At 46.2% G+C, this 23,031-nt stretch overlaps 1 protein-coding gene across 1 annotated transcript; it reads left to right on the plus strand.

The window, feature by feature from the left end:
* Positions 1-8,316: 8,316 nt before the first annotated feature.
* Positions 8,317-21,574, plus strand: LOC144106584 (GILT-like protein 1). Its single transcript, XM_077639428.1, has 2 exons — positions 8,317-8,610; positions 20,018-21,574. The coding sequence occupies exons 1-2, from the start codon at positions 8,464-8,466 to the stop codon at positions 20,600-20,602; spliced, it is 732 nt and encodes a 243-aa protein (XP_077495554.1). The 5' UTR covers positions 8,317-8,463; the 3' UTR covers positions 20,603-21,574.
* The last annotated feature ends 1,457 nt before the right edge of the window (positions 21,575-23,031 follow it).

The raw sequence follows: 23,031 nt of genomic DNA on the forward strand, positions 1-23,031 counted from the left end.
TAATGATTTTTAAGTCGTTTTTGGGGAGCGGTGGCAGGCGACGGCGACGCACCGGCTGTTTTGACGTGGCAATGTCCATACTGGTGGCGGGTGGTGATATCGTGGTTCCCGCTACCACGATCGTCTCACCTCTAGCTAGCCGTCGCTGATTCTTCTTAGTGAGGTTTACCGTCCAGTTGGAGTATTGACCGTCCGGCGTCCCCGTCCGACCGTCTCCGCTCGAAGGTTTGTCTTCTTTGGGCTGTGAGTCGCCTGAATCCTGGCAATCCATGGCGCTTCCGTTGTCCGGCACAGCCGATTGATCAGCGGTTGCTGGTTGCAGTCCGCTGGGACCGGCCGTCGCTTGTAGTAAGTCTGCCATACGATGTTCGGCGGCGCGCGCTATCTGAGGGAGCTCCCCGGTGCGCAAGGCTTAGCGCGGCCCCTCCGCTACAACTGTCGTAGCCCGAAAATGCAAACTGTAGGCACTCACGGGCTCCGAAAGGTGTCGGCAGGTTCCGCTTGATGTTTCCTGGCTCCTCGTTGCGAAGATGCAGACCAAAAGCGCGTAAATTCAGGAAAAAAAGGCTGTTGAATACGGAGCTCATGTGAAGCATAACTGCTACGCCTCGGCGTCGTCTTCTTCCCCTCCCCAATCCTAGAGAACAGGCGGCTTGCGGGGTCAGGCACACAAATAACTTCGTCGAGTGCTGCGAAGGAGTGGTTTACTAGATACTGCTATCTTGCGGCGAGTATGTGTGGGCCAGACGGCCAGATATGTAAATGAAATAATTAGAGAGCACAGCAGCAACTGTGGCCATATTAACTCACCCAGAAATCTGGCGACACATTGTGCCAGGGACGAGAATAGCAAACCTCATTTCCAACAGGCTACCGTTCTGCCGAAATCCATAGATAAGACAATCACGGAGCTATGGGAAGCTTACTGCATGGAATCGGGAAAAGAAGAGTCTTCTGTAAGTCATCCATCAGTTTTGCTTTTGAGGGTTCTTGCTTTCGATAATTCTTAGAAAAGTGAAAAACAAAAGAATACCGATCTGCTGGAACAAAGTATACTATTAACGTTTGTTGACAAGATAGCAAAGTTGGTGTTAAAACCGTGTTTGTAGGGATTTCTGTTTTCGACTAGTAAAGCTCATGTATGTATGCACACCGGAATAAACATCAGTTGACAGTTTGCGCATCGCTGTTTGTCTCGTGCCTGTGTCGTTCCAAGTCATTTCAAAAGTGCAGTTATGTATGACCATTCTCTGGCTTGCGACCAGCGAAAGATGGGCACCAAACGACCACTGCCCTTGTCACTTGGTAGCATGGTTTCTGGCTGAGCTTGTCAGGCTGAATCCAGATCATCTCCTTTGATACCGAGACCGCTATCCCCGCACGCTCTAACGGTGTTTGAGAGTGCACGCGACAAGTGCGCGAAATGGTGACATCATCACGAGAGATGTATTACGCGGTGCAGTAAGCCACCGCGAAAAGAAGAGATAAAAATGAAGTTGAAACTTGTATATGTAATCTCAACCACAAGCTCGCAAACTCTGGCTTATAAGCCGAATCAGGAAGCAAAATGTGCACCTTGGTCAATTCTTTCGTGGCTTCTGTGTGCGTAAATGGGAGAAGTATAATGAAACCTTGAGAACAAGGGCTGGTGTGGATTAGTGTTGAGTTTGGGCCCTCATTTTTTCCACTTCTATTTTCTTTTATGTGTACACAGGACAGACTATTTAGACAGCTTGGTGGCTGGCGCAAGCAGTGTATTCATAGGGAGCGGGGAAGTTGCACTGATTCCAGCGGCCAGCTTTTCTGGTCGTGGCTGCCTGCAAATGATGTACGCTGCTGCAATTCCTGCAAGAGAAATAACCTTTATGAGAGGAGTTGGTCGCTCAGCCATTGACTTAACATTATTAGCAGGTAGGCTAGAGGCGACTGATTGGTCGACAGAGGATTCGGGTACATCTAGTGACACTTTCCTATAAACTTCACTACCCGGTTATATCCGCTAAAATATTTGTGTAATCCATAAATTCGTCAACCACGATATTTATAAAAATTTTCTGTCGGCCTCACTTGCGTCTATTTTTAGTTCAAGTCGGGATGACAGAGCTCAGCAGACGGCTTCAGTTTTGCAAAATGCCGTAGGCCACTCAATATTCGCTGTGCCCGCAGCAGTCTCTAATAAACAGCCGTCTCCCTGGTTGACAGATGATGTCAGAAGGACCGTCGTCGCAGAAAAGCGGCCTGGTTTGTCTTGCTCTACACAGCTGGTTGAGTTTACTTATGATATCGCAGTTGCTATTGATAAACAGAAAGTTATTGATTGCATTTTTTTGGACTTCCAGAAGGCATTTGATATTGTTGCGCATGATCTCCTTGTTTCTAAATTACGCAGCTACAATTTGAATGAAAGAGTCATTGTATGGATCTCTGAATACCTATCCCTACGGCAGCAGTGTATAGTTGTTGGTGGTCGCTCCTCAAACTATGGTTCTGTCACTCCAGGCGTCCCCCAGGGCTCTATTCTGGGGCCACTTCTTTTTTTTTTGTATATAAATGATATTAATGCTGATGTTACTTCTTGGTTCAGAATGTTCGCAGACGACTGCGTGATTTATAGAATTATAGATAGTTCACTTGATGTGCAAAGCCTGCAAAACGACTTAGATAAGATAGCCATGTGGTGTGATGATTGGGACATGACTTTGAATACTAAAAAGTGTGTACACGTCACCTTTTCGAGGAAGCGTTCCTACCCTGCTTATATCTACACTATAAACCATGCGGCCTTGAAAAAAGAACAGAATTTTAAATACTTAGGCGTTTATATTACTGCTGACCTGAGGTGGTCAAAGCATGTTAATTACGTCGTAAAGAAAGCTGCTGGTATATTAGGTTTGTTAAGAAGAAATTTCAGCCACCTTCCACAGCATCTCAAAGAACAGCTATATTTTACTCGCGTCCGCACAGTACTCGAATATGCATCAGTGTGCTGGGACCCGCACACACAAGAACTTATTGACAAATTGGAAAAAATTCAAAATAGGGCAGTCCGCTTTGTACTTGGAAACTATTCCAGGACACTCAGTGTCTCGGAAAGCAAATGGAATCTTCAGTGGCCAGAACTTAAAACTCGAAGAAGAAACCTGAGATTAAAATTTTTGCATAACATTTTCTATTCCAAGACTGGCATAGACGGATCAAAATATTTGAAGCCGCCTTTCTATGTCTCGAAGCGAAGGGACCACAATTTAAAGCTTCATGAATTTCCTTTTAAAGGTGACGTACTCCGTTATTCGTTTTTTCTGCGAACAGTTCGCGAATGGAATGCTTTGCCGCCACATATTGTTAATGTTCTACCTAATGATGCCTTTTTTCACGCGTTAAGTGCATGATTTTTTTGTTTTTTGAATGTGAAAGTGCCCCCCTGCTGTAATGCTGAAAGGCGATGCAGGTACCAAATAAAAAAAAAGCGATCGTGCAACCAGAGTCCAGTAAGTGGCATATTTAGAAATCGTTCTTGGCATCTTTTAAAACAACAATTGCAAAAGCCAAGGAGGAGTATAAACAAAATTTAAACACATGCATATCTTTCAAATCTTCCTAATCAGAAAACCCTGTATAGATTCATGAAACGTAACAAGTGTTATCCGGTCCCTCATCTCACCCCTTCAACAGTGTTATCATCACAAAAGGCTAAGAAAACCTTGGAGACTATTCCTCAGGGATCTGCGTTATGTTTCTAGACGCCGAAAAACTTCCCTTTGTGCACAATCTCACCCTCTTCGGAGTATACCGAGGTTGACGCGTAGCAACTCCTCTCAGTAATGGCAATGTTGCATCCTGCAGCTCCCGGACAAGAATGTATCACTGTTGGTGAGATTAAAATTTTAGCACAGTATTTCACAAGCGACCTCTTATATAATGTCCACGCTTCCTTGGAAAATGTATGAATTCCAAGCATTTGGAAGACAGCGAAAATTATTTCATTGAAGAAATATGCAAGGAAAGGATGCGTCTTAGATAATATTCGGCCAATTGCGCTAACTTCAAATTTAGTAAAATTAATATAAAGAATAGTGGACAGTCGCCTCACAAAACATGTTCATGACGTCAACGGTCTCAGCTCAGGTCAGATTGGCTTTCGTGGCGGATGCTCTGCGCATGTGGATCTGCGCATGTGGATCTAGAGAGTAGAATCCGGCTCTCACTACGCAGAAGGGAAGTTTCAGATTTGGTGACTCTTGATGTAGCAAAGGACTATGACAGTGTAGAACATACTATTTTACTGAATAGTCTTGCTCAGTGACATCCTACAACCTACATTGATGCGTGGGTATCTAATACATATGTTCTAATACATATTATCATTCAAGAGCTGTGCCGCAAGGATTGGTGCTATCACCACTGCATTTTAATATTTTGGTCAGCGACATCCCCATTCGTCCTGATTTACTCGTTTTTGTGTATGCAGATGACATAGCTTTTATCGCCTCGGCCAGGGATGTCCATTCTCTTTACCAGGTTCTGCAGGGATATTTGGATGTTCTTGGAGTATGATTGCATTGTATGAATTTATCCCTCAATGTTAACAAATGCCGTGTACAGGTATTTCCTCCAGACACACCTTTGCACATTTTACTAGTCCATCGCTCTAACCAAATTGCACAAGTGGAATCCGTTAAATAAATGATGTCACTTATCGGCCACCACTAGATTGGAGTCTTCTTATAAAAAATAATGTGCATAAAGAAGAACGTGCTCTAGGCCGGCTGACACGCATCGCCAATAAAAAGTTGGGAGGCGCCACGACACATTGTTGTTACTATACAAAGCCTATGTAAGACCTATACTTGAATTTGGTTGCATTCTGTTCTCTGGTAGCGCCAACTACAAGATCAAAAGCTTAACATTACTATAAAGGCGTGATCCACGTATCTGCCTTGGTCAGCCAAAATCAGTTTCTAACGGCCTGCTTTATCTGGAAGCCCGTATCCCTGATCTAAATTCCCGCTTTTAAGTACTCGTGGTGCGAACTTTCCTAAGGTCGTTGAACCCCGTTTCTGAAGTCAGTACTCCTATCTTTGTGTCTCAGACTGCCTTATTGCTTTCCCATCATTGGCCACGGTATCAAATGCCACAAATTACTTTAACACAGAACCTTTTAGCACCGATTGGTGTTGATCTCAGTTCTTTGCAGGGGGTTGATGACATGCCGCAGCAGTGGAATTCCATTTCGACCACATCTTCCCATCTCATGCGAAACACATGCGAGCAAGCATTTTAAACGGTCTTCTTGCTGATCACATAGAGGACTGCCTCCATCATATGTTGCTTTCTACCGATGCCTCCGTCAGCTGCCAAAAAGCTGCAGTTGGTATTTTTTCGCAGGATTCGGCATGGAGCTATTCTGTACGCATCCCAGATTATATTCCTGTATTTCTTGTGGAATTTTTGGCTCTTGCAGTGGCACTGCACAATATTCCTTGTCACGTGTCACACGTTATTATAATCGCTGATTGTCAGTTTAAGTCTCCCTTGAAACTTCACAAAAATGTTTTTGAGCCGTTTCCTGCGATTTTTTCTCCTTGCACTTTGAAGGAAGTCCGTTTTGTCTGGGTTTCTGGCCACGCGGGTATTAATTTAAACGAGGTGGCTGATTACTTAGCAAGCTCGACTCTTGACGGGTCAGTGACATATCCTGTCCCAAATTTCAGTCTGCTGGCGATTTCCAGGTTTCAGTGGTTCCAACACATATCAGCCTCGATACGCGATCCCTTACTAAATGCCACCGATAATCAGCACATAGCATATCATTGGAACGTCCGCTCGTGTAAAACCAGGCTCTTTGAGGTATTAAGGGGATAATTGAATCATTAAAAATATTAGGTGCAGCTGGCCCTGATGATATTAAAGCCTTGCTAATAACAGCAGTAACGGATGTTCTTGCAGCACCGTTGTCGCATATTTGTAATTGTGTTCTGAGTGACAGGGTGTTTCCCTGAAGAACTTAATGTTGCATGAGTGACGGTAATACATAAAGGACGAGGAAAGGAAGGCCTAAACAACTACAGGCCAATATCTATATTAAGTGTTTTTTCGAAAGTTATGGAATGTTTAATCTACAGGAGGCTTTCCGCACTTCTGGACAGCTTAAAGATTATCGCTCCGAATCAGTTCGGCTTTCAAAAGAACAAATCTAAAGAATTAGCACTAATAGTAATAGAGGAAAGAATAGTTAAAAATATTGAGAAGAAGCTGTACACAGTTGGAATTTTTCTTGATATTAGGAATTCCTTTGACTCTATAAATCATGATTTATTATTAAACAAGATAGGTTGCTATAGCATAAGAGGCATTGCATTAACCCTTACTAAAGATTACCTTCCAATTCGAAAGCGGTATGTGATGATAGGAGATTGCTCATCTCGCCATGGCACTGCATCCATAGGAGTCCCGCAAGGTTTAATATTTGGCCCACTTTTATTTTTACTTTACATTACTATATAGCTAATACAGATGACGTAATACTATATAATGACGATACTAATGTCTTTTTAGTGGATCTGACTTGATATACATAAATGAAACTGCGAATTATTGGTTACGAGAACTTTCTGATTGGTTATTCTGCAATAAATTAGAATTAAATGCACACAAAACCAAATATGTTGTTTTTTTGGTCAAAAAATGTCTTGGTTGATAGCAAGTTCAGCTTGTATTATGGCAGCGAAACCATACAATCAACATCATGCATTAAATTTTTGGGTGTATACTTTAATGAATTTTTATCTTAGAATGAGCATGTAGACAACCTAAAATTAAAGTTAGCAAATATTATTGGTGCATTGTGGAAGCTTCGAAACCAAATTCCTGAAATTTAAATTAACCTTTTTTTATGGCTTGACACAGTCTCATTTAAATTACTGCCTTTTGGTATGGGGAACAACACCTTCTAATTACATTGAAGCTTTAACAACCGTTCAAAAGAAAGTTATTAGAGCAATAGAAGATTTAAGTTCTGAGACAACAATCAGAGATTTTTTTCGAAAGGCACACCGTGTTGTATACGCATCAGTTATATATACATGCAAATTTATAATGCACATTTATCTAGAGAGGTGGAATAATCGTGCTTTTTTGAGCAATTGTATCTTGAAAAATGAATCCTTTCCGTTCAGAGTAAATAAATACAGACTTCCAATACTTAGGACCTACTATGGCCAGCAAAATTTTAAATACTTAATACCCTCTCTTAAAAATCACAATAGAAAAATTTACATTGCAATGGAAACTTATTCAACCAGAGTGTTTAAGAGAGACTTCGTTAAATATTTATTTGAGCAATGTCGCGCTGTTTGATATGTTTTGATGAATTTATGTCTTAATAATGGTGACCTCTGTCCGATAACACTTTTCAATTTATTAATACCTGATCCCTTTTCGCTAAAGACCTGTTGTGTTGTTTACATGGTGAATTATGTCTGTTTTGCTTATTAGTTCTCGTACTCTATTCTTTGCAGTATTATGTGTTTGTTGTAATGCTACTTTAATAATTCTGTATATAATGTTCTTTTAGTGCTGTATTTGTAGTTGCGGCATTAGAATTCTCTAGGTTCGATGTTTGTGTTTTTCTTTAGAAAAATTGCACTGTTGGCGAAGAATGTAAGGGTTAGGGACCTATTAAGGTACACAGTACCTTTTTCCTGGATCATTTAGCTTTCTTTACACAGAAAACTAAGAAGAAATAAAATGAAATGAAAAATGAAGATCAATGACGCAGCTGCGGTGCAGGATTGACAGTTTGAATTTATATGTATGCAGTTGTGGTGGACACCAAAAAATCTTGACTCATGTGGGGAAGATTGGAGCTGTAGACCATTTTCTCGTTTACTGTCCAAAGTCCGTACATCAGAGAAAGATTTACCTGGAAGTCCCCCTCTCCAGGTTAGTTCTCCCGTTATCGCTACCAGCGTTTTATTGTTCGGAGCGAGTGCCAAAGGATTTTCATTGAGTTCAATTTCTGGGATTCTCCATTATTACATAATTGCAACTGGTAGGTTGATTTAAAAATTTTTCGAGCTCTTCTTTTTTCTCCAAACTGCTGTTTGTTATCTTACTTTAAATATTCTTACGATAATTTCAATCGATACATTTATCAGAATTCGCGCTTGGCGCTAATTATAAGTCGTAATCGCATATGGAAAGATCTTTGTTTATGCCACTACACCTTGGCCAAGCCCCCCATGCAGGTATGTGCCATGTTTTAAAAGTAATAACAAGAAGAGAAGAAATAGGTAAGCGTGATCGTCATCGCCGAAGGTGCGTGGTGCTCGAGCAGTACAAAATTCTTGTGCGTGATGCGCCGTTCCAGGGGCTGCCTGGAAGCCGTGTCTAGAGGCTTCCGGGCAGGGGCGCTCACGTAGCCAGAGGAGCCGATGACCCTGTGGCGCCCACCGAAATTCGGCCATGGGGGCTGGCCTGCTGATCCTGTCGCTGGGACTTCTGGCTTCCAGCTTCGCTCCCTGTTTAACCCAGACGCAGCCGACAAAACCGGCCAGGCCCGCAGCGCCGGCTGAACAGACCACGGCACTGTTCTTTGCTGGATCGCAAAAAGTGAGCCCAGATCTTTATCTCCGTTGTACCTTTTTTAGATCAAGACAGGGCACGTAAATAGTTTCTTGACAGTCACAAAGTGAACAAGGGAAGGTAAATCCTCAGCACCCTGAGATTTTCCCCTTGCTTGTTCACTTTGTGAGTGGGTGTCTTATTGATATAGTTGAGATAGTGAGAAGTCACGTCATGCCACTGCTTATTAAACTTAAAGCGCGTTTTTGTTGAATGCGGTATCTAAACGCAGCAGCCAAGTGTGGCAATGCTTAAGTTGCAAAGCCCTCTTCAGAAAGGCGTTCTGTGTTATTTAGCTATACTCTCTCGGCCAACAACCGCACCTAGCTTTAGTTTCAGCGCATAGAACGAGTGGAGTGAGCAGCTTAGATGCGGAGCTAGCCAGGGAGAAGCATAAATTGGTAGCAATGATGGCGGGGAGGGGGGGGGGGGGCAGTACAGACAATTTTCTTCGTTATACCGCGATAGCATTAAGGAGCTCGTGTCGAAGAATATTCAGGCGGCGTCGTCGAATCGTTGCCCGTGGGCGAAAAATTCACGACCAATTCCTAGAGAACCAAACTAGGAGGAAGTACGCGGGTCATCTAGGTGACAAAGCCTTGTGGCGTCATGAAATCCTGCCGACCGGATTGTGAGAAAACTGCGCACTGTGGCAGGTGGCAGCTGTATTCTTCACTGGCCGCGAGATGTCACTGGGGAAGAGCGACTTGGGTCTCACATGCCCCACCGCTGGGAGCACCTGCCATCGCAGTGCAGTGGCGCATCGGTTAACCGCTGCACCACTGCGCAATGACTGGTATAACGTCTCACAGGGATCTATGAATGTTAAGTAGAGAATGACCAACCCTGCATATTGGGGCATTAACCCATTAAAGCCAACGCGCCATACCCATGAGGCGGAGCTTAAGTGTCCGTTCCAATATTTTGAAGTACCCTTTCTGCAGCATCGATGCGCAGGACGGGCGTTGATTATGACGTTTTATTCGGCAAACAGTGCACATCTGATTGTCATAATTCAAACACTTTGAATACTTAAGAAGTTTCGGGTGACTTTTTATGTGCGTTTCGAATGGCCGGACATTAACAGCCTTTTACGCTGTATGGAATGATCGTGTTGTCACAGGATATAGACAAGGGGCTGGAACAGTCATACATTACCTACATTCTGGTTCATATCATCACTGCGGGCTCAGCTGTGCGACGCAAAAGGAAACGTTCTGACAAAAGCGCACCTGAATAGCATGCATAAATAATACTGAAGGCTCAACTAAACACTGCAGAAGCTATGGCAACACGTAACGGCATTGGCTCATTAACTCAAACATTTCGCGGCGTTCCTAGCATGCCTTCAGCTTTTCTATCATCTTGACAGCCTGCTTGAAGACCGGACATGCCGCAAACATGCAGTGTCTTCGATATGAAGCGCAATTATTGCGTGTATTTCTGTGTTAAAGGTGCGGTTTCGCAAGATCACTTTCTTTGCCGTTATCATTTGCATGGATGATTAGTTTCTACATAAAGAAGGTGTTTGACAGTGCTTTCAGGAGACCTTTCTGCCCATTAATTGGACAGAAAGTAACAGTGTGGTGAGCGGATCCTTGCGGTGTGCTGCGGGTAACTGTGACTCTAGGTCAAGTCAGTGAATGTATGCTAGTATTACTGCTACATTAGACCAACGCAGCAGAAAACTAGCAGCGCATGTGTGCAGCCATGTGCGCGCTACTCATGCAGGCAGGTGTTCAGTAATGGTCACCCAGTACGAAGGGCCACTCTTTTGTTGTCGTTTCCTTTTCGTGTACCGTGGCGATTCGTTACCGCTAACAAGGGTGCCCTTCTCTTTCGCTTGTCAGCCGTCATTAAAGCCCTGCCCCCTCGGCCACTCCAGATCGAATGAGCTGCTACGCGTGATTTCGCAGGATTGTTGCAGGATAGTAAACAGGGCGTTTTTAGTCAGCTATGATTTTCCGCTGTAACACCTAAAAGCACGCCTGGCGTGTTCACAGCAGCGCTGACCACCACTAGGACGGAATAAACAGGTGTGTTAGTTATTGAGAAAGGTTTGCCGTTAAGATCACAAAAAAGCGCAGTGAACGTGGGCTGTTGTAAAGCGCTTGAGGGTTTCAGTGGGCGCATCGCTAAACATAGAGTTAACATTTTTTAAAGTTATTCTGTTGGTTTAAATAGTACTGCGTCAGAAGCATAAACGCCGAGAGGTGGGGCCCACCTGCGCCGCCTTCTCAGGCTTGTGCAACAGAGATACGACGCGCCTTAGGTGTAAATACGCACTAACTACTCCCGTGTGGGTGTCGCTATTCGAAGGCTGTCTAACGCGTTGTTTGCATTCTGGCTTCTTGGGCAAAAATGGCGCCACTCTGCAGGGATGTGTTCGTTAACCATTCACGTGACTTGGAGTCTCAACGTAGTCACCTGTTGCGCAGTCATCGCCCTCTGCACGGATCAACTACTTTGTTTTTTTTTTATTTATATTACCTTTAATTGCCGAGGCATTCCAGAAGCGAGGGAAGCTAAAAAGGTTACGGGGACTTCGTACACAACACCCGTCAGGCATCTGACTAAAGGAGTGACATGACGCTTCACACAATCCGCCTTACTCTTCCCTTCTGCTCCGAGGGCACAATCAAGCGAGCTTGCACGGGTCGGAGAACACAGCCGGCACAACACAGCGATTCGCCACATTTTTCAAACAATGGGATGACCTGTGAGCATATATGCCTGCAGTGCAGGCCTGATTACATTAGAACGGCCACTATCGCGTGCGTCCGTGCTTTCAATTTCTGTAATCTTCCCTGGCGAAGCGACCATGACGGAAATAGGTAATTCAGTCTTCGTCATCCTATTTACCTGATTACTGAGGCTTCCATGTACCAGGTGTGCTTCCGATATAGTCAAAGCGTCCTGCAAGCAGTAGGTTTCGTTGGCCCGCTTCGCAGTGTTTGAATGTACCGACCCAAACGGCAACAAGTCGTCCTGTGAACTTGGCACGTACATCCAGCGTACGTGATCTGGCGTGCGCCAGGTAAATATCTATAAATTGTAGCTCGTCATGGTCTGGAAATTCATGCGTAAAGTTTAGGACCTCCCCATTTCGTCTAAAACCCGATAAAACCTCTTGCAGACCACGTACGAGCACGCACGAACAAGGACAGTGTGTGTCGCAACGGGTTGATCAAGAAAAACGACATAATCGTCTACACAGCCTACGTATCTCAAGTCCACAGTTTTCTCGACGGTCAATGTTTGCCAAGATGATGTCAGCCAGCATAGGTTCCACACACGAACCAATGCGAATACCGAACGATTAAATACGAGAAAGCGAAGCTCTAGGTCGGCGTGGCCAACTGGTCGGCATACGGAACCGGAGGCCATATTTAATTATGATTTATGCTGTTCTCAATTCTGACTTTTTGCACTCACCTGTGATGTCAAGGATATAACCAGCAGGCAATGAAGAGTCCAGTCCCGAAGCGGCATGCAAGTAGGAACAGTTATCCTGTTCGCCGGTGCCCCAGTACCAGCCAATCATTTTTGCGGTAATTAATGTACCGGGTAATCACGATCAGTCCTGCTATGTCGCCAGCTTCATAAGCTCAACGCCTTATTTGCTGGCGTGGTCTCCTGCTCAGGCAACGTTTAGCGGTTGCAGTAATAGTAGACAGCTTCAGTTACACGTAATTAAAGGCTCTACATACGTGGCGCTCTTCCGGGTGTGCAGTGCGCATGCGCAGAACGTAGCGGGCCAGCGTGAGTTCCACGGACGTACGTGAGATCATTCAAGCTTGCGCGCGCGCTTTGCGCAAGTAGAGCGCTGCACGGTAAAGTCATATGAGTTCTGCAGCTGCGCAACTTCGCTTTTCCAAAAGCAACGATTTAGACTTCCTTCTCGATGTGAAGGAATGCAACCCTTTCGAGGAGTGCATGCGATACGCTGTTCGGTAAACTCATATCGCTGTGCCTTTGTCGGAGGCAAAAAACAAATTCTTCAGCGACCGCACCGATCTTCGCGACCTCGAACAAGCCTCACTGCTTTCGTTTACAAACTCCTTTTTGATGATATTAGCTGCAGCGGTGTTCATATTTGGTGATAGATGGCGCTGAAAAGCATACGGGAGAAATCCCAGGTTAGTTCCATACGTCTATTCAGTCTGCGTCGCGTACGTGAAACGAAATGCGTTTCTGATTAAGTGCGTGCGTAGCACACGTAGAGTTCTCACGTTGACGTACGTGAAGCCTCTATGAATGTTCAATAAATCTGCCTAGTCAGACAGCTGGAGCATGTAAGTTTGTTGGACATATCGCAAAAGAAAGCGATGACAACACAAACCCAGGACTAAAAACTAAACATTACCTCAAAATAACTTCTAAAAATGTTCCTGTCTGGTGGGGTTTGATAACTTCTAATAAACTGCGACACATCTCCAACCACACACTTAAACCCTGATGGGCCGACATAACAGCTGGCGCAAAGGAGAAGAAGTTGAGAAACTACTTTTCAGGCATGCCACAAATCATGTCCGAGGGCTAATCATGCATTTAATATTTCTTGGTCGCTGTAACATCTGGTCACAAGGAAAGGTGACGATGGTTTATCACGCGGAACGAGTGTCCCGCTTTACGAATTGCGTGAGGAACGTATACAATTTCATTAATAAATCTGGCGCAGTAGTTTAAACAACAAAATTTGAGTGGTTTAACTCTTCTAAACCTAATCAGACAGAGTGAAAACTCCGTTAAATTGGCTGCGCTTGGTTACACGCTTGAAACTCCTCGCAGGCGTTTCAGGCACACAGTCCGCCGCGCTCTCATCCATGGCGAAACTGCATGCGCGAGCGGCGCCGCCTTCCTAAGCGAACGCCGAGTCACGTGCACAGTCACATGGCCACCTCTGGCGAAGCGGCGGTCGGAGCAGTGGCGCCGCGGCTTCAGCTGCGGCGAGTGAAGTGGTCTGACGTCACAGCCACACCTCCCGCGCTCTTCCCCCTGAAGGCCAAACTGCAACACCTGATGACCTTGGCGAAACATGGCGTAGTGGACCTCCCGCTCCAAAATTGTACCTTTGCACGTATATATAAACGAAATCAAAAATCACTGAAGCTAAAGAAAGCATACAGGAATGTTTCGTTCTATTTGCGTTGGTCAATATGAAATAATAGAGTAATTATTCATATGTATACTATAAAGGAAAATATTGCCAACCACAACCCTCTTTGAATTCCAACCGACGACCTTCGAATTTCGCGTCCAATGCTGTAACCACTTGGGCTGCGGTGGCGACTGTCCAATCTTCTAGTCCGATAACGTAATCTGGAGAGCGTTCACCAGCGGCACCCTCGTCAACGCGGCGGAAGTAATACGTTCTGCATTACTACGCGTGTCACGAGGAAAGTGATGCCACAGTGATGGCGGAAGCTGCGCGACAACCCTCCCATACTACTTTTGGCGTTAAGACAAACAGAACTGAGGCCCCTGTTAAGCTATTGAGTAAGTAGCGTTAGTGACAAATGCTACAAGGTTTTAACTCCATGTCTTCCAAATTGTCCCCAAGGTCTGAACTAAGGCACCGTTCATAGCCGACGTGCAGCCAAGGGACGTTAAACCTTGCATTTTCAAACTATTGCCGCTGTCATCATCATCATCAGCCTTACTACGCCCACTGCAGTGCAAAGGCCTCTCCCGTGTCTCTCCAATTAACCCTGTCCTTTCTCAGCTGCGTCAGCCCTACGCCTGCAAACTTCCTAATCTCATCCGCCCACCTAACTTTCTGCGGCCCCCTGCTACACTTGCCTTCTCTTCGAATCCAATCCGTCACCCTCAAGGACAAGCCGTTATCAAACCTTCGCATTAAACTGACCAAACCCATTTCGTCCTCTTAATTTCGACTATAGCATGTAAATAACCCGCGTTTGTTCCCTTATCCACTATGCCATCTTCCGGTGTCTTAAGGTCACACGTGTCATTTTTGGTTTCATAGCTCGCTGCGCTGTCCTTAACTTAAGCTGGACCCTTTTCGTCAGCCTCCACAATACTGCCCAATAGGTGAGTAGCGGTAATGTACAACTGACTCAGCTTCGCTCCTGTATCTTGTTCCCTGCTGAGTTTTATTTTTTGCAATAATGTACAACTGTTGCATACTTTTCGCTTGAGGGATATTGGTAAACTGCCATTCATGATCTGAGAGTTGGAGGCGAAATTCTAGAGGCCTGTGTACTGCGCGAAGTCAGTGCACGTTAAAGAACCCCAGGTGGTCGTAACATCCGGAGCCCTTCACTACGGCGCCCCTCATAGCCTGAGTCGATTTGGGATGTTAAACCCCAATAAACCATAAACAATGGTCTGGCAGAGCATGCCATATGCGTTCCGCCATATTCTTATTCTTCTTATTCTGATATTCCTACTGTACTAGTGGTATTTTGGTATTAATTTAATAAATTTCATCATAAATATTTGGGAATCTAGCCCTGCTTCACAGTTGTCATTTTATCGTGGGGCGCAAATATAATGCATGGTTAGAGGGGTGAGAGGGGTGAGGTTCTTTCGCGTGTCATTTTGGCTATTTTTGTATTCTGCTCTTTCTGGATTAGCGAGCCACGGTGTTAGCTAAGCAGACGTGGACAGCCGCTCCGTTACCCTTAAGGACCAGCGGTTATCTTGCCTTCGCATTTCACATGACTTTACATATCTGTCACGGATCTCTCCGGAGAACACTCGGACCGAAAGAATGGACTAGGCGACGGGTGTACCCACACAAACGCACATTTAATACACACTATGTGGCACACACACAAGAACACAAAGCTAACAAAACTAACACAAAACACAAAGACTATAAATACACACGACCCGGGCACACTGCTACCAGCGTCTACTACTAGTGTTCCACTATTAGCGGTCGGCGTTCGTGCTCACGGTTGGTTCGGAGCGGCTGCGGCGTTGTATGGCTCCCGTAGCCGGCGTCGAGGCGGCGTTCGGCGTGCTTGGGCTGGCGTTGCTGGCGGCGTTCGACGTGCTTGGGCTGGCGTCGCTGGCGGCGTCGCTGGCTGTGTCGTACAAGCTCCCGGTCCAAGCGCCCGTAGAGGTGATGCCGGTGTTGTTGGCGTTGGGGGGCACCACCCGGATGGGTGGAAACAGCGCTGGAGACACCCCTGGCCGTAGCAGGTGGTAGCGTCCTCTGTTGACTCCCCGCAACGGGCTCAGGCACGGAAGGTAGTCCACGATGCGTTGCCGTAGAACGTGAGCTCACCGAAGCAGTAATCGGCGTCGCTCTCTTCCAGCCAAAGTGTCCCTGACCTACCGGAGCCTCCGCTTCTCTGCTGTTCCCCCCCGGGCCTCGCTCTCAGTAGACCTTTTATAGCCTCGGTGTTAGTCCACGTAAGCCATGTCGTCGTCTTCTTCTCTTCTCCACCAATCATCTCTCTCCACCTCGCCGAATGCTTCTACATCAATCATCTCTCTCCACCTCAACGAATGCTTCTTCTTCCTCTTCTTTATTCTCCGGTTAATTTGCGTCGTCTTCTTCACACCTTTTTTTTCTTTAAAATTTAATTTAGCCTCCTTAATATATGTGACAAGGGCCGCCTCTCTCAAGAGTTTTTAATGAAAAACTGCTCACGTCATCCTCATCTCCAAGCCATCCAGCCAACCGACTATATTCTGTGGCGATTCTGAACCCAGCACACACCACACCGCAGAGGTCCAGCACACACCAAACGCACACCACTAACACAGCACATCAAATTGCGTTTCCAGAACACTAACACACCACTGCCGCTGTCCGCACAGAGTCCTTAATAAACATGTTCGTGCCCACAACACGCTTCCTTGTATAATCACATAACACCAACATCAGCAACAACAACAAGATAAATCCCAGAGATACATTAACACCGCGACAACAACAAATCAACAACACCAAAAAGATACATTCCAGAGATAGCTAGACCTGTTTTATTCTCTTCTTGGAAAAGTACAGTTCCTAATACTCTGTCTGGTACTTCAGTGCGAAGAACAAATTATTTATCCCATGCCAATAGCCACTCTTTGAAGCGGTAGGTCGAAGGCTAGCGTCTTGCCCAGAGCTACGGGACCAACTCTTCCCTTCGGGACTGTGCGCTGGCACACGTCACATGAGCGAACAAAGCGCTTAACGTCACCCTGAACACCCGGCCAAAAGAACTCCTCGGGGATCCTAGACACCGTTTTTTGAACACCCTGGTGTCCGGCCATAATGGCGTCATGTCGTAAGCGTAGCACGGTCTCTCGCATATCTCCTGGTAACACCAGCTGTTGCACCCGCCTTCCTGAACTAAATATGCATTCCCTCTGCAAAAGACCATTTACCAATTGATACTCGAATGACGTCCGACTCTTCTTTCTGTTCACCTTTTCCCCGACTCTTTGGAAGCAGGTCTTCAGGCTCGGGTCTTCTATTTGCCTAATTGCAATTTCGCCAGATGTTACGCTCAGGCACATCGTAACAGGAGTGGAGAGCGGACGCTGCGTTGCTCGGGCTGTCGCTAGAGCTCTTGTCTCCACTGCCGACGAGAAACTGACTGCACCCGTCTAAGCTGTCGCGGGCCTTTCCTCCTTCGGATGTTCTTCAGCGCCGAGCATCCTCCACTCAGGATCGGGGTCTTCGACACTACTTGCACCCGTAATGTTTCCCAAGATGAGGCCGTAGATTTGTTGGTCTACGCATTTTGCCACTACCTGCCCAGTATAATATGACGTGGACCCTAGAATCCTGGCTTCAGGAAGGTACCTTGCTGTGCTATCTACAAGAGTGACGACCGACGCTTCCCCTGTAAGATCCTCGTCTTTCACCAGGCTTCTCCGAACCAAGACTGTGTTGGCTCCGCTGTCTCTATGCACCAATATAGGACGGTCCCCTATTTGCCCAACCACCACTGGCATTGCTGCTTTCGACTTGGGTCTTCCACTCACTGCCTCATTTTCCAGCGGCGTTTGCTCTCCTTTCAGCTGCGGCACTTCGGATGGCGTGACAAGTTCTACCCTAGAGTCGTCAACGCATGCACCTCGGTCCTGCGTTCTGTATCGGCACTCATCCAGAGTATGACCCCTCCTCTTACAACCTTGACAGACAACCTGTGTTTTTTGGGCAGCTCTACTAGTTCGACAGTCAGCTGCACGGTGTCCCACCTTGCCGTAGAGAAAACATCTTACTGGCTCCTTAGATGCACTGCCATATGCTCTTGGTTTTCCAGCATCTGTCTCTGGGTCTTTTGGGTTACCTCTTTTGCCTTACTCAAATTCCTTAACCCTTGAGCCTCGAGGAATTTGTCAGCATTGTCGGCGAACTCTTCCAGCGAACACAACTTTATTTCTTTCAGGAATAGCGCCAGCTTTGAGCTGCAACATGCTAAAAATTGTTCCGTGACCAGCTTGTCACGCACCCCTTCATAACTCTTTTTTGTGTTTGAGATATCAAGCCACCTATCAAAATAGTTGGTCAGCCTGCAGGAAAACTGCTTAGCGGTTTCCGAATTTTCAGGTTTCGCGGTGCGAAATCTCTTACGAGAACCCTCTGCCGTAAGCCTAAATCTTTGGAGGAGCGCCTTTTTTACTTTCTTGTGCTAAATGAATCAGCAGCAGGCATCCTTCCAAACACATTCAGCGCTTTTCCGACTAAACACATGCTTAATGCCGTGGCCCATTCACTGCGCTCCCAGCCTTGCCCCAAAGCTATACGCTCGAATCGTTGCAGATATGCATCCTAATCTCTCTTGTCATCAAAAGGAGCCATCAGCTTCCTTGGACAAGCTCTGGCCGGTCTAGGAGATTCTGTACCCGCTAAAGAACGCTGATCACTGTCCGTGATCTCCTCATATCCTCCCGCCACATGCGCCTGTCTCCACAAAAAAAACTCCTTCTCCCGTTCTATCCTTCTTTTCCCCTGTTCTTCTGCCTCGCGAGCTCTTTTCTCTTCTCGCTCTTCCGCATCGCGAGCTCTTTTCTCTTCTAGCTCTTCTGCTTCATGAGCGTCTGCGCGTGCTTGCACCCTTTCCTCTCTCTGCCTTCCTGCCTCCTCTCTCTGCCTCTTTGCCTCCTATTTCTTCCTCTTTCCCTCCTCGTCATAGAGACGAATCGCCTCGTCCTTAACCCTAGCTTGAGCGCTAGATCTAACGTTCTTGCCAAATCCATGCTTTCTGCCGTCGAGAGTTCGGAAAAATCCGAGATAAATCAAAAAAGAAAAAAGGAAATGAATCCTGGCACCGGCTCGCCACTTATCTTTGTCACGGATCTCTCCGGAGAACACTCGGACTGAAAGAATGGACTAGGCGACGTGAGTACCCACACAAACGCACATTTAATACACCCTGTGTGGCAACACACTAGAACACAAAACTAACAAAACTAACACAAAGCACAAAGACTATAAATACGCACGACCCGGGCACACTGCTACCAGCGTCTACTACTAGTGTTCTACTATTAGCGGTCGGTGTTCGTGCTCACGGTTGGTTCGGTGCGGCTGCGGCGTTGTATGGCTCCCGTAGCCGGCGTCTAGGCGGCGTTCGGCGTGCTTGGGCTGGCGTTGCTGGCGGCGTTCGACGTGCTTGGGCTGGGGTCGCTGGCGGCGTCGCTGGCTGTGTCGTACAAGCTCCCGGTCCAAGTGCCCGTGGAGGTGATGCCGATGTTGGCGTTGGCGGCACTACCCGGATGGGTGGCAACAGCGCTGGAGACACCCCTGGCCGTAGCAGGTGGTAGCGTCCTCTGTTGACTCCCCGGTACGGGCTCAGACACGGAAGGAAGTCCACGATGCGTTGCCGTAGAACGCGAGCTCACCGGAGCAGTAGCCGGCGTCGCTCTCTTCCAGCCAAAGTGTCCCTGACCCGCCGGAGTCTCCGCTTCTCTGCTGTTCCCCCCTGTGCCTCGTTCTCACTCGCTCTTTTATAGCCTCGGTGTTAGTCCACGTAAGCTTTGTCGTCGTCTTCTCTTCTCCACCAATCATCTCTCTCCACCTCGCCGAATGCTTCTCCATCAATCATCTCTGTCCACCTGAACGAATGCTTCTTCTTCCTCTTCTTTATTCTTCGGTTAATTTGCGTCTCATTCTTCACACCTTCTTTTCCTTTAAAATTTAATTTAGGCCCCTTAATATAAGTGACAACATCGGTTTTTATTCATTTACTCAATTTATCTTATCCTCAGCACCGGCAAAGGAAGGTTTTTCAGTGGTGTTCACCCTTGAGACAGGCTCACTGTGACGCGGACGTTACGGAAGCACTTAATAATGCTCTAGGGTAACCAGTTTACGTTTTTCCAGTGACCATGCTTAACATTTCCATGGGACCCTTAAATGGAGCCCCCCTGCGTGCTGATTGCATACAATCAACAAAACGATTTCTTCCCTTCGCAGGTTAACGTGACGGTGCTGTACGAACCGTACTGCAAGGACAGCTCCTGGTTCATCACCAAGCAGCTCATCCCCGTCTACGTCCAGTTGCGCAAGAACCTCATCGTCGAGATGGTGCCCTTCGGCCGGGCACGCATGAAGCAGCTCCAGGGCTCGGACACCGCCGTGACCTTCTCGTGCCGCCACGGGCAGGCCGAGTGCCAGGCGAGTATGATTCACGCGTGCGCCATTAACCTATACCCGGACCCGGACAAGCACTTGCCCTTCATCGCGTGCACGCTCAAGGCCTGGAAGCCCGAGGAGAACGTGGCCAGGTGCAGCGCCCCTTATAAGATGGAGGCCTCTAAGATCACTGGCTGCGCCTACTCGCAGCAGGGCAAGATCCTTCTGCGGAAGATGGGCTTGCGAACCATGTCCCTGAAGCCGCCTATAAACTACGTGCCGAGCGTGGTCATCGACGGCGGCTTCAACAAACGCTACCAGAAGAAGCTGCAAAAGCATTTCAAGGATACTGTCTGCAAGCACTTCAAGCCGCCGGTGCCCCAGCCATGCGTGGTCAAGAAGAGGTCCGGGTGGTTCAGGAGCTGAAATACGCTCCCTTCCTTCACTTTCCTTTCCTCTTCTCACCCCGCGGTGGAAGCCTAAACTACCAAAACTGTTCCATGCTAGTACCTGGTGTGTCAGTTACTGAAAATGTCACTGGTTTTTAGTGTGGCAGGAAGATAGGTTAGTTGTACCGGTGAACAAGACGTAAAACCGAAACGCTGGATTAACACCTAATGTGAGCAAAGTGCCAAACTGTAAGTTTATTGGCCGTGCGACAGAGGTCACCTTGGCACAAATGACAAGCGTTCAAAGTTCAGGATTATATGATGGCGCCTTCTGGCGACACGAGGAATAAAAATTTTGTGCCAGTATCGTCGTTGAAATCGAGGAACCGTTGTAGCTGAGCGTATGAGTGGCCTCGTGGAAAAGCGTTCTCAAAATTCAATTGCTGCAGAACAAGAGTAGGTTCCGTTCACTGTGAATCGCAGCAACTAATAGGAGTCCGCATGTGCCCAAGTGGATGGTACCTACTAAAGCGAAATTTCTAGTCTACTATGCTTTGTTTGAGATATTGCCGTTTCGTTTGGGGAACAACGACGCCATCTAATATTCCGAAGGTCGTCATACTGCAAAAGAAACGCTCTCAGAGCAATAGCAGGTTCTCCATATTCAGCACGTACAACACCATTATTTTTAAAACTGCATTCCCAGTGCAGCGGTCATTGATTAATATCGGCTGATTCAGCTATACAAAGCTCAGGTACACAGCCAAACTGCATTTTTATGGGCCTTGCAACTCTATATGCAGATAGCATTGTAGACAATGCAAGACACCATGAACAATAGGAGGGCCCTTGCGCATGCAAAAATTACGTGTTTTAAATATTAAGATACGTCACCACCTGAATGGATACACATTCACTAATCTATCCGTTCGCTACGCTTCTTATAAAAGCGTCAGAAATATCTTCCCACAAAATGATGGATACATTGCGACCTTACAAGAAAGAAAAAGAGATTCATCGATGTAATAAAGTAACCTATCGTTTTTTATTTTGTAGGTACTGTACTGGCCAGTTGTTGTGGCTACATTGTGTGTATTACATCTCCATGTTTTCGCTCGCTTTTTATTTTTGTCATGCAACCTGCCACCTCCTTTTCGAACTGCTACGGGAGATAGAAGCTTTGCCGAGCTGCAGTGCGCGGCTTTTTTCCTCTCTCCTAAGCCATCGTGAATTACTGGAATAAAACTGAACTGAAGCATGGAAGTTTTTAACTCATTTTGATCAAAACTGTTCTCACACACCTGAGCCTAATAGCTTCGAATGTTTTTGCGGGCACGGAAGCCTAATAACCCCACTATAAATGGCAGTTTTTGACATTATGCCGTTATCAATGCAGAGGTTTTTATACTGCCTCTGTATGCAGCATGCAGCACAAGGTCGTCACTTATCGATATTTCGTACAATTGGCAGCGCTCCAAGGAACTTCTCAGGTGAAAGTCATTGGGAACTATATGCTTATGCGTGCTCTCGTGATATGCCTTTCGTAAACTTTCTTTTTCTAAATGAAAAATGCCGAATTTAGACATCGAAAGGTTGCGTTGTTAAATAAGTGTGGCGCAAATAATATAACCGGCGACGGATGAATGCTCTAGGGCCGCATTAGTATTGATGAAGAGAAGCTTAATTCCTACTTTGCGGGGACAGTTGAACGCACTAAAAAGAAAACATTGATTTTGAACAATGAACGGATAGGAATTGCACAAGCTTCGGGACTAAATGTTAACAAAACAGGGAACTAGAGAAAAAGGTCATGGCTCAGCAGTGAGTACAGGAACACGCTGTAAAGCTGGTGAAATTTGTACCAAGATATTCACGAATAGATGTAGGAATCGTCCTCGAATCCTCTTGTTTTTAGTGCTAGCTGCGTTAAATTACAATGTGCAGTGTTCCCACACCGGAGTAGCCTGTTGACCCAAGTTTTATAGCATTCAGACAACTAAAAGCACTAACTCGTTATTAAAAGGGTAATATTTTTTATTCGGCCGTCTGTTTAGAAACTGGCGAGCAGATGACCGTATAGGAAGAACGTAAGATATTAACACCTTAATGTTAGTGCATAAATCTACTGCGCAATGCATACTTGGGCGATATCACATGAGTTTGTGTTTTATTGGTTTTTAAGGAAATTATATTGAGTGATCTGCCAAAATGCATGCCAATGGCCCTGTCAGATGATCTGTATGTAATCTTTTGCCTCGGTTCCACGGCAAAACTGGTACTGCAGAATAAGTAGTAAAATGTGTTAACTGAAACACTGCTGGCTCTGATACCCTTGACATCGAATTCGCTTCGCCGTCTTATATATGTTCTATCACATCAATGGCTTCATACCACTATGGTCTGCACGATGAATTAAACACGAACAGGTGTCCGCCGAGATGTGAGACAGATGCTCCGCCATTTCGT

The sequence above is a fragment of the Amblyomma americanum genome, chromosome 10 (assembly GCF_052857255.1).
Source record: "Amblyomma americanum isolate KBUSLIRL-KWMA chromosome 10, ASM5285725v1, whole genome shotgun sequence".
Taxonomy (NCBI): Eukaryota; Metazoa; Arthropoda; class Arachnida; order Ixodida; family Ixodidae; genus Amblyomma; species Amblyomma americanum.